At 36.2% G+C, this 12,980-nt stretch overlaps 1 protein-coding gene across 1 annotated transcript in view; it reads left to right on the top strand.

The window, feature by feature from the left end:
* Nucleotides 1-12,980, top strand: part of LOC110377821 (peroxidasin) — a 42,761-nt gene that overhangs the window by 7,312 nt on the left and 22,469 nt on the right. Inside the window, exon 2 of the mRNA XM_049852379.2 lies at nucleotides 11,697-11,912. Coding sequence (XP_049708336.2) covers nucleotides 11,697-11,912 — 216 coding nt within the window. The remainder of the gene's footprint in view (nucleotides 1-11,696; nucleotides 11,913-12,980) is intronic.

Genomic DNA, 12,980 nt, shown 5'->3' with positions numbered 1-12,980 from the left:
TTATTGCAACTGAAATTATCTTTGACTATAATCTCTGCGAATGTTGAAAAGGACCTTATATTAGATATCTAGTTGCTCTTGCGTGAGGGGGCCGTCAGATATTATCAGTGGCGGATTAAGAGTATCCGAGGCCCTAAGCACAGAGCCTGTGTAGACCCCCTATTACTTAAATGGAAATAGAAGGTTGAAGAAATTGACCGAGCGAAGCGAGCGTGATGCACATGTAGTTTCAAATGCGCGAGCGAAGCGAGCGCGAAATTTTTTTCGGACTCGTACGGAGGTAAAATTTATCCCAAACGTACTTAATTTTTTGTTTGTTGACAAATGCAAAAACGAAGGCACATAGTTTCTGAATACGCGAGCGAAGCGAGCGCGAAATTTTAATTATTTTTATTATAGACTCAGAACCAAAATTACGTACAATGTAGCCCAAACGTACTTAACTTTTAATTTGTTGACAAATGTAAAAACGAGGACATATAGTTTTTGAAAACGCGAGCGAAGCGAGCGGGAAATCTTGATTATGTTTTAAGACTCAGAACTAAAATTTCGTAAGAGGGCTACATTTCAAACCTTCATTTCTTTCTGTTGGACAAGTAAGATGGATAACGTAAGATCGATAACAACGTCCGCGGACTTAACCGGTGGTCCGCGGACCACTTGGAATGCCTCCAGGCACCACCAGCCCACCACCACCAGGACCACTGATCTAAAGCATCCAAAATTTTCGGATATGTTTGTTATATTGCACTCGTAGTTACAGCGTGAGCTTCCCAACGACTGTACGATAGCGACTTCGGAACGCTATCGTTGCCTATTAATTCTTTGCCCAACGATGAGTAGAAGCCGAAAAAAAATTGTATAACAACTGCACAATTGAAAAAAAAAAATATCTGCGATCGTACAACAATCAACAGCACTGCGACCAATCAAGTTTAGAGGCGGGGGTGTATGAAGGGTCACTCCCGAACTGCTCGCGCCTTGTGATTTCGGATATATTGTGGATGAATCTCGATAAAATGTAGGTTTAAAATGAAACGCCAGCAGAGGATGGAGGCCCCTGGAGAACAGGGGCCCCAAGCACGTGCTTGTTGTGCTTATAGGGTTAATCCGCCACTGGATATTATACATGATACATATTACATTTTGCTGTTAACGGCTGAGAAGTTCCTTGTTCCCTATCCAATCCTGTAGACTTATTATAGTTTCGAACATAGCTACTTAAACAGCTTTTCCGTCACGAATTCAATGACACGATAACTAGATCTCTAATATTTGATCAAAAGTGCATCTTCACAATGCGCATTCAGAACCACGAAAATCCGAGCTACTAACCTAAAAGTATGAATGGCCCCCAGTCAGTACACAAATACAGAACGATATTAACCACTGCAACTGCATTCATCGCGACATCCATTGAAAGAGTACTTATCAAACGTACCTACATTCATCGAACCACTTGGCTGCTTCCTCATAAAGTGCATTTATTCATATTATATGAAGCTTCAAACTGGTCTCTTCAACTTTTATACCAATGTTTTGCTTTCAAACGGTTCGGTATCGTAACCATCACTGAATAGATGTGTCTATTACACGATACTAGGTGAGAGCATAAAACCATCAGTCTTTTATAACATCATATATCAGCCACTACTTCCCGCTTGTTCGACAGACATGTAGATTTTGCTCTGCATTTTCTGTTTTAGTAATTAGAGCGGCGTTGATTCACATATAGAGGCTCTGCACATTGTTTCCAGTTGTACCAGAATATTGGTTATTGATCATCACTAAACGCAGAGGTCGTATCACGAACGCGCAATAATTGCCAGAAACTGAACACTGACTATCTAGTATTGTGTAATACCTAACATATGGAGAGGAAATTCATAATTTCATACCTAGTTTGATATAAACAACTTACCTTTAACGAGGTGAATAGATTTGAATGGAAAGATTCGTGATCTTAAACCCGAACCTACTTATGCGTCTGTAAAAAATATAATGAGCAGAATATAAATTCGCCATTTTCATCGTTTCGTGCCGTGTATTCTGATTGTGATCGTACTGTATTTGGTATGAAAGACATAAAACAGTCATAAACTATTGACACTTCCTTAAGTTTTGGCAGTGATTTTAATAGTCGGTAGTCGTATGAAGTCGGATTACTTTTTAAATATAATTTAGCTTCATAGAGGATTATTAAATAACATGACTAAAGTTGTGTAGAAGCTGTAAGTACGGTTTCCTAGAATTAATATCTACGTACATTATATTACGGTTTAAACGTGGTAGAGCAGAACAAGTACGTACTTACTGGAGAAAACTTCATAACAAATTGTACGCCAGACCCAGGCTTCTTTAGACTCTCAGTAAAGACAAGTTTGAAAGAGATGGCGTAAGTACTTCGTCGGTTAACCTAAGATTTAGCCATTATGGTAATACAAATAAATTGGACGAAACATGAAGACGAGTTGGGAGAGGCTTGGAACTTTTTGGTGATTGGTATAAGTACAATTGCCGAATGTAGAAAAAAATTGAATGCATTACTTGTGAAAGCTTTGCAGGCGTGATTATAAATGTGCTATGATAATTAGATCATTATAATAGGATAATTGATGATAGTGGGATAACACAAAAAGGGTCGGATTTTTCTTATAGGTATTTAGCCTGGAAGTACAATTTTAGATAGTCCGTGGCTATCATGAAAATCGATAGACACTGAACGTTTTTTGACATGTCGGCGACTGTATAATCGACTTTGCAGACGTTACCGACGACATCGTGAAACTAAATTGGAATGAGTCAAAGTGAGATGTGCTCGACGCCCTTGTTCCGTTTATAAAGGCTTGTGAGACTTGCAACAAGCATGTCGACTTGAATGGCTGGCAGTTTCTTTATCTGGATGTTACATTACATTTGTGACATCGAGGAGCAGTCCATTATCTTTCTTTTGCGAAGCATTGGGAAGTGTCTCTCTTAATTTACTTTTGAGTTTTTTTTTGCATTCTGTATTCGATAGATACGACTTTTTTGTTATCTGCGCCAGCCAAGTTGAAATGAATATTAATTGAATTTACTTACTTAAGTCGGCAGTCCATGCTATGCCAGATCACTTCAACATGCTTACTCTAGCATGCATATCGTCAGTTACATAAAGCTCCAGTTAAAGCTTCTTTAAATCTAGGTATAGCTGACTCTTTTTTTGTCAACTAGATAAAAAGTGTCAGCAATAGATTTAATGAAGCTTTTACTTTAATGGAACTTTGTGCAACTTACGGATCTATAGCCATCTTTGATAACAGTGTCAATTTTGATTGCATTTTTTTTTGTAAAATCCTTTGTCGCATTTACTACCTATGTATTACCTAATATCATAGCTGTGTGTGCCACGCGATGCAAATGACCGTGACTCTGTATCACCTTTTTGCGTAAATCATGACTCAACATATTATCAAACATGAAAAGCTTTTCAATTCATCTAGCAATCTCCGAGATTACCGCGTTCAAACAAACAAACGAACCAGCTAGCTTAACGTCTAAAGAATGTTTGAAATCCCATTTACGATTAGTTACCGAGATTAGCGCGTTCAAACAAACGAATTGCTCAGCTTGACAAAACTAACTTATTCCTTGAGTACCTACCGATGAACTTATCGGTTTCAATATTTCCTATTTTGTAAGTTATAATAACTATCTGCAAGTTTAACTTTTGAACTTGATTCAGTACGTAGTGAAATTTCAGTTAACTTTGTAGATAGGTAGTTTGCAAAATAGAAGTGTGGTTAAGATGGTATCGAGTATTGGCACTAGCAAACGCGACGTACCGGTTAACGAAGTAAAGTCAAAGGTACTTGGATACCTACCAATTCAGTAGCAATTACTTAGGTGCTATCTATCCGCGACTTGTACAAGGAACGGAATGGAAAACTCAGCGTTTTCAGAATTAGAAGTCAAATAGAAATAGTATTTGCCGTCGCAAGGCTGTTCTATGGACCTTATGGAAAAGTTTCTTATCTAGCTGGGGGTACCCGGAATGGGATTTATTTTTTTGAGTCCAATATTATTTAAAAATCAAATTCCAACATTTGATTTTTAAATAGGTAGTATTTTTTATATTTTAGTTTTCCGGTACAGTATTTACTTACAAACGGTTAATCTTTTTAAATCCTAAAGGGTACCGATTGAAAAACAATTTGAGAAACCTATGCAACGATACTCCGCTTAACTGACTTCGTTGATTTTCGGTTTTGATTTTTTACAATTTGGCTCGCCAAGTCAACCATTTTGATTCTTCTTTTATACCATAAATTACAATTATTTGCTTTTTACTTTGTGAAAGTCTATGCAACCGGCAAAGATATATCAGGCAGACTTTTAGATTTCAGATGCTATAGTTGTTGGTACTCTCATTTACCTTGCTGTTTATAAACCTTTTTTCCAGAGCATTTTGATAAAAGATTAAAATTTCATAAATTAAAGCGATAGCTATATCTCCGTTTGCTCCCTTTGGAAATGAAGATTAGCTGTGTGTACATACCTACATACTTACCTACATAGTGACTTACTTAAACTACATTACATAATTATATTTCTTTGTCTCACACATGACAATATGTCTGGTTATGTATTACACTTTAATGAGACTTGCACACACATGCTGCCAGCAAAAAAATAACAAAAGAGCTTTAAGATCCGTACGTTGCAGAACCTTTGACCTTGCTTTAAGTTTAGTGTTTGACGCTTTCTGAGACCCATCCGGCTTTTACTGAAGCGAAAGATTTTCGTCGTCTGTTGTTGCGATCCTAGTCAACTGTGTCCTCTGGGTTTAAATATAAGAGTTTTAAGATGAGATAGTCTTGATCGAAAGATTTGTGTCTATGGATTTTCTTGCCGGTTCTTCTCCATAAGATCCTTGGAAGCGTGCAATACTATTTCGATATTGAATTGCTCAGAGGCTTTCTAATAAAGATTCAATAATTTCCTTCTCTGAATGAAAAGAAGCCTGTGATTTTAGTGGGACAATAAAAAAATGTAATAAGTTCCTCCTACTAGGTTGAACATTAAAAGCTAATTTCATTTCCAAGTATCGTGTAATACGCTTTAGTTTACAGAGAATATTGTGATTTAACGCTAAGGTATCGTGCCGAATTAAAAATCCGAGTAGGAGGTGCCTGTTACTCAAAAGATCAAAACAAGAGCGTTTAAAGAGCGTTGATGCAGGCATCAAATTTGAGATTGCACTCCAATAGACGTTAAGTTCTTCTCATCAAGTTTTTCATCATCGGGGATTCAGTTTTTGGACCTTTGTTTATTTCCCCTTGCATGATTGTAACTAGATTGTAACGAGGTACATCAACTGGGAATTGGTTCCACCATTTCTTTTGCCCAACGATTCCACGTGAAGATCGGGTGTTTCATGTTTAAAATGGCGATTTACAAAAGTTGTAGGTTCGGAAACCTTCAAAAACTGCAAACACCTTGCTTTAAAAAAAAAACTTTTTATCTGTAACTTTCCTGATCCCTTTGATCTAATAAGAATTAAATTTAACGAGTTTCACAGTTAATATATCTGCTATGTACCCGCGTGGTATGTTCTTATCACTTTACATAGTTTAGTTTGCCGCTGAAATTGATTCATGTACTTACCTAACTATTCAAATCTATGGAGAAGATAGCTTACTTGTAAGCAGAAGATAGTTCGTGTTGAAAATGTCTGGCACTTACTAAGTACAGTGACATGAAAAATAGGACTATGGCATCGAGTACTTATACCTGTGATATTTTTTATCAAAATATGAATAAGGAGAAGCTTTAAACACTGAAAGCTGTGAAAAATATCCAGTTTTTTTAATATTTTCATAAGTTTTAAACCGTGTCGTTCACACGCTTTGAGTAACTAAGAACCACCCCCAGGGTGACTCGGTAAAGAGACGCTACTAAAACTAAAATACCTTCTTTTAACAGGGATTTAAAATCCATTCAGTAGCTTAAATGTTTCGCTTGAATAGCAAATCCCACATAGAAATACGAGAAGCACGATAAAATAAAGGTGCTCAGTGTCTATTTAGCAAATATATTGAGAAAATATGTTCTAAATCTTTGTAAAATCTTTTACGGAGAAAATTTCATAGAGGAAACTTTTCATGTTGCACGATGCTTGCGTTCAACGAGGTTTTAAGTAAGACTTCGGGCAACAAGTGCAATGAAACGTATAATATAAACCAACAACTTGAGAACGTTTCACTCCACGACTTTATATAAAGTGCTTCAAAATTATGAGCTCTTTAATAACATAATTATTAGGTAATATAACGTTGGTTTTAGGTGCTTACTAAGCTTTTAGTTCATGCTTAAACGTCGCTAATGCAATTATTAGGTTTAGGTAAGCCGATCTAGCTCTATTTATTTGCTGTAGGATAATTAGGTGGGTAAGCACATTTATCCCAAAATTGAAGCAGGATATTTTTGGACACGAATATTAATATCTTTCAGAGATACGAATAACTTTTGATTAGCAATCAAAGTCAAAGTTAAGTAAATTTTATACCAGTTAATTAGACAAGGAGTTTTCATGTTAAAGATATCATATATTTGACATCCACAGTTAGGAGTCTCCAGCAACAAGTTGGCATATCACGGAAAGCGTGTTTCTGTAACACGAAGACTTTTTTATTTCGATATCGGCAGTATTGCTCTACATACTTAAGTGAAAACCTGGATAAAAGTTAAAACGTTGATGTTATAAATTATCCGTAAAGGCCAATAAAGGTTGACGATAATCAATAGTAGTTTACCTAATAATCTTGTCTCACAATCACACATTTTTTTACAGTTTTACACAACTTCTATGTAGATGGTCAAAATCGATTATAGAACACAACAACTCGACATCCGAAAACTGAAACAGTTTAGGAACTATTAACTAGTTTCGTTCAATTAAAAAATTGCTTGAACAGAAAATGGCAGGTCTTGTTTTGGAATTCACAGGTAAAACTGTGTACCTACGCTTGGCGACCATTGCTTTGTAAACATAAATTAAAATTCAATTTATAATTTGTAACTGATTTATAGAAAAGGAGATGGTTCTCAATTCGTATGTAGTTTATACTCAAGTTTTTTAGACAATGCCTTTTAACATATTTGTACCAAAATTATTAATTGCATCTCAAGCTGGGCACATTAATGAGTATCCGTCGTTGTTAGAGGGAGATAGTTTTAAAGGCCCTTGTGAAGCCACTGAATATATGACTTTCACGCAGTTGAATGCAAATATAGTACCTACTTATACTACTTATAGCTACGTAGCCACAAGACCTTTATAAATTCACATTTGATAGCAACAACGAAATGCTTTATACAGTTGTGATCTTAACGTTTTGTAACAAATAAACGATTCTGTTACTAATTCCGCAAACAATGCGAAGGACGAGATTGAACCAGACGCGCCGAGGACGAGTGCTGTCGAACACTTCCAAACAAAAACGATGACTAAAAACTTGAACAGAACAGGTTTATGTTAGGACCAGGACTGTTTTATTCCTTTTCTAAACATCCAGGCTCACAACTCACAATAAGTTTTGGAACGATATCGTTTTCATATTTCTATTTTACACTATGCTTAGCCCTGGTTAAAATGACAAATGTTACTTACACCATAAATCCGTAATATTCATGGTCTTATGAAGATGTCTTCGACGAACGCACCTGTGATCGGGCCGGTGTTTACAACGGCAAGACGACCCGGTCAGTTTAGAATCATTTAACCCCTATTGTATTATGAGCTAAGGTGATTGCTTGCCTGTCTTGCTACCCAGTACCGGTTTTAACTCTACCAGCGCTCTGGGTGAAATTTCTACGGAACCCTCTAACTGCAATTTAAACACATACCAAAACACATACAAAAAAAAAACGCCACGCTCGGTGTAGGGTTCCGTAGTTTTCCGAGTATAGCCCATACCTAATAACACAGGTCAACAAATGAAAAAGTACTCCTCTTATGTACTTCCCTTATGTACTGCTCATAAGAGGAAATAAGGGAGTAAATAAGTGGAGTACATAAGAGAGTCCGTAAGAGAGTACATAAGAGAGTACATAAGAGAGTACATAAGAGAGTACATAAGAGAGTACATAAGAGAGTACATACGAGAGTACGTAAGAGAGTACATAAGAGGAGTTTATTTTTTTCTTTATTTATGAGAGGTAGCTTCACAGCTGACGAATCTGAGTTATCGGGTGTGTCGTACCTAAGCGCATTAAATTGAATACGTTAATATACTGGTTAATATATGTTGATCAGTAGAAAAAAAAAAGAAATAAAATTAAAAAAATAATTTTTGAAACAAAATAAATAGCTTATAAGTCTTTTAAACGATTTTCGTAGATGCGGTGTAGCAGGACAATCACGACGCATCCCCCATCATATGCTGATTCCATCGGCCTTGGTACCTCTCCTCCATCGTTTTTAGGTCCTGGCGAAACCGCTCTTACTTTTTTTTTTATTATTTATAGCGACCCGCTCCGGCTTCACACGGGATAACCGTATTTCCCCACTATTTAATGTATGTCATTCTATCTATTAAAAAAACCGCAAGAGCATCGGTTGCGTAGTTTTGAAGATTTAAGCGTACACAGGGACATAGGGACAGAAAAAGCGACTTTGTTTTATACTACTATGCAGTGATTTTAAAAGTGAACGAACGTAAGTTCCTGATTTAGATAAACCTTGTTACTACTCATTTACCAAAAACTAAACAGGATTTACGCTGAAAATATTTTCTGCAATATTCAAGAATTATGATTTTCAAAGCGTAATTCAGCGTTCGCGCTATGTTGTACAAGCGTCTACCATACCGTACTACATGCCAGCGAATTCCTGACCTTTAATGAGACAAAGGGAAGGATTTATATTTGTTTGTTGAAATAATACACAATATAATGTAGCTTAATTGAGATATGCTACGAATGCTTTGCATAAAGGAAACTACAATCATGAAAGCTGAATTGTCGATGACGCGAGACCTGATCAAACAACTTCAAAAAAAATTGGAGCTATACTGAATTAGACTGAAAACAAAGTAATTGCTCTGCAGGGCTAAAATACGAAGATGTTAAAGCATGTGAGCATAGAATGTCGAAAAAAGTAAATTCTAAACAATGGGCTAACAATAACGAGCTAATGCGTCCGTACCCCGAAATACAAGGCACGCGCCATATTCAGTGTTCCTGCCTTATAATTAGTTCACTTCGAACTGCACGCTGCACCCATTTAGTTTTGAAGTGCACCATTTTAGAGTGCACTCAAGCAAATTTCCAGGATTAATAGTCGATCGGTAATACCTTAGTAGCATTTAAATTACTGACACTAGTCTGAACATACCGCGATACTCCAGCCAAGCGTAAATTACACATTGTTATTATTATAATTAGGTACCTGATATGGCAGGAAACTTCTGATATGGAGAAGTGCTTTTACGCTCATTGGAGTATTTGCTAATTAATTAATTATTTGTCTAAAACTGTGGCCTTAATAAGTACTTACCTTATTTGATAAATACCTATATTCATCAATCAATTTCAGATTCATCGAAGTCTCCCATGTTTTTTTTCAGTTAAGTACCGCCTGTTGCACAAAGCTCCATTAAAGTTAAAGCTTCATTAAATTTATTGCTGTCACTTTTTATCTTGTTGACAAAGAAAGAGTCAGCAATAGATTTAAAAAAGCTTTCACTTTAATGGAGCTTTGTGCAACAACAAAAATATAATAATTGGTTTGAAGGGGCAATATAGGATTTTTATGGACCCCGTTTTCTCACCACCTTTCATCAAGGGATGCGTGTCAATATTGGTAACCTCAAAGAACCCAAAAAATACTACTTTTACTTGAAAAATCGATGGAAGTCTATCGTGCGGATATCGAAGTAAACATGAATCACGAATGAGTTGCTAAGCTGAAGCAGACGTTGCAATGAGTTTACCGTTACAGACGAAAAGATTGGTAACTGATTACCCATAGGTTACTTTTTTAATATATATTAAAAAAAAAAACAATAAAAAAATATCTAAGCGGATTCAGGGGGAAAGTGCTCTAATGAGAAACTTGAACATCTCACATCATCATTATCATTTACACAGTGGCGGATTTACAAATTTGCCGCTAGTAGGCCATTCAATTTTTGCCGCCCCTAATGATTGTGAACTTAATGACTTTTTTGTCAGTTACCTACTAGATTATTTTTGCAACCCACTATGTACCGAAGAGTTTAATGTTGACCTAACAAGTTTATTTGACAGCGACTTTAAAGCGTATATCTAACATCTGCAACTTTTAAACGGCTCAATCGATTTTCATCAAACATGTCTAAGAACACTAGCCCGTAAAACACCTGTAATACAAAAAAGAAAACTAAATTGAAATCGGTTTATTCGTTCGGTAAATGCTATGATCGGTGGCAGCGTAGCATCGGGTGATATAGGGGGCGGAATACCTATTAACCTTGAGCACCCCACAAAAAAAAAACGACAAAATATAATCACGGACTAAAATTGTAATTGAAGTACTTAAAAATCGTGTAGAAATCATTCATGGTGCTTTTTGCTAGATTTACCATAAAGAAACCGGAGTCAGATCACTGCAAACTTATAAAGCGCTAGCTAGTTTTATAAAAACCAGCGCTGCGAGCGCGAAATTGAGTTTTGGAACAGTGAAGTACCATAACGAGTTAAAAAAAAACCGCCGTAAAGCGAAAAAGTCGCGAGCGAAGCGAGCGCGAAATTTTTAGTTTTGGAACACAAAAGTACCCAAACAAGTGCGAAAAAACCACTGTAAAGAGAAGAAGCCGCGAGCGTAGCGAGCGCGAAATTTTTTGCGTTTTTGGGACACAAAAGTCCTCCACCTCCTCATTTTTGAATTTTGGGACGCAATGATACCTAAAGACATTAGAAAAAAGTCATTGTCAAATTGTGCGAAATTTTTGAGTCTTGGAACACTAAAATACTCAAACAAGTTTGAAAAAAAAAACAGTGTAAAGTGAAAAAGCTGCGAGCACAGCGAGCGCGAAATTTTTTGAGTTTTTGGGACACAAAAGTCCTCCACCTCCTAAACAGCTTAGAAATCGTTAGCGTAGAGCGTCAGTTGTTTTTGCTACTGCGGTGCTTTAACTTTTTAATAGATTGAGGACTCACAGAGCGCAGAATTAACCAGAAATTATGAAAAAGCTGCGAGCGAAGCGAGCGGTTTTTTTAATTTATTTTTATTAAAACGATACTGGAATATTTTAAAATTCATGATTACATAAGCTTAAGTATATATTACAGTGCGCTTATTAATCGTTTATTTATATATGGATTGTGTACTCGTATAATTATTAAAAAAAACTGTAAAAAAAATAGCTAAATTTGCCGCCCCTCTAAATCTGCCGCTCTAGGCACTGGCCTACTTGGCCTATTGGTAAATCCGCCACTGCATTTACACGTACGTGTACTACCAAATAAGTACTCAGAAACCATTACTTTTCTAGTAACCAAAGTTATTTTTGTGGTGCAAAATACACAGCGTCTTTTACTTGGTTTTTCAGGCTTGTCTCTGAGATGTTAAAAAGAGTATTTATTTCCAGTCCGTGGTGAATACTTTTCCGTCTCTAATTAGACTGTTCATTTGAGTATCTTTTTAATATTTTGTTTTTTGTTTGTTTGTGCAGAGACTTGCGGTTCAACAAGATTGCTGAGATCGAGCCGGGGTTGCTGAGTCATGTCCACTCGCTTCGTTCGCTGCTCCTCAACGACAACCGGATTCGGGAGCTGCGTTCTGGAACCTTCGATGGCCTCCGCAAGCTCAAGTACTTGTACCTGTACAGGAACCGCATCCAACATATCGACCCTGATGTGTTCCAAGGACTCGTTCATCTGGAACAATTGTAAGTACCAAGAATTGATATCAGAAACTCCGCTTTCTCAGAAGCTTATAGCTTCACAAAGGTCAAAGACCAAAGATTAATTTGGTGTAATGTACGTTTTGGTTAATGGTTACATGGTACATATACCTTAACCTGCCTATGTATGTAACACAAGTTAATTCTGATGGGTTTGTAAAGTTGAAAATACTGGGCACTCCGAACAAATTGTAACACTCTTTTTCCAACTTTTTTTACTCGCGTGCGATATCTTTGCACTCGTTTGGTATCTACTATATTTTTATCAGAAAGTATGGAACACCACATAATATGCTTTTATGTGTAAACAAGTCACGTTGAAGGTCTGTTATTACAAGCATCAAACATTATAATGCGCGAACAGACAAACATACACTTTTTTCATCTTAACTTCAAAGACGATTAAAGTGCAAAGCACATTAACAACTCTAATTGGACGTCGTGTCACGAAGTTCAGGATTAAGACAAACATAATAATAAGTAGATACCTATAAATAATGTTTCTTGTCTGTAGTAAATGCATAAGTTTATATCTAAGCAGTTTGAGTGAGGTAGATGAGGATAATCTTTACCAACCGATATGGAATATCCTACCTAATATGCGGCTGCTATCTGAAGTGTATTTTTATAGTTATTTAATTTATCGTTTTTGCCAATAAATTGTATTTTTGGTAGCAAGAATCCAGTAGGTACACATACGATAACTTGAGTCCCGGCCCCTGGCCGAGATAAGATAAAAGGGACTTGTAATGTTTACACGATCTGCTGCCAGTAATTTTTTGACCTAAATTATAATAACCATACATACGCGACTAACATAAACTTGAAGCCCTCAACAATGTTATTAAAATAAACTGAAGTTTGTTATCAAATCATAAATATATTGTTATTTTAGAAAAGTTATAAGGTACCTATATCATTTGAGACCAACAAAGTAAAAATAAATAAAACATTGATCAAAGAATTGGCACAAAACAAGCTGAGTAAATTGTGACTTTCATTAGGCATAACTACAAGACAGAAAAATAATTAGAGGACAATTAACTAGTATTT

The sequence above is a fragment of the Helicoverpa armigera genome, chromosome 1 (genome assembly GCF_030705265.1).
Source record: "Helicoverpa armigera isolate CAAS_96S chromosome 1, ASM3070526v1, whole genome shotgun sequence".
In the NCBI taxonomy this organism is placed as follows: domain Eukaryota; kingdom Metazoa; phylum Arthropoda; class Insecta; order Lepidoptera; family Noctuidae; genus Helicoverpa; species Helicoverpa armigera.
The sequence above is the reverse complement of the archived record's forward strand: the minus strand, read 5'-3'. Positions and strand labels throughout refer to the sequence as shown.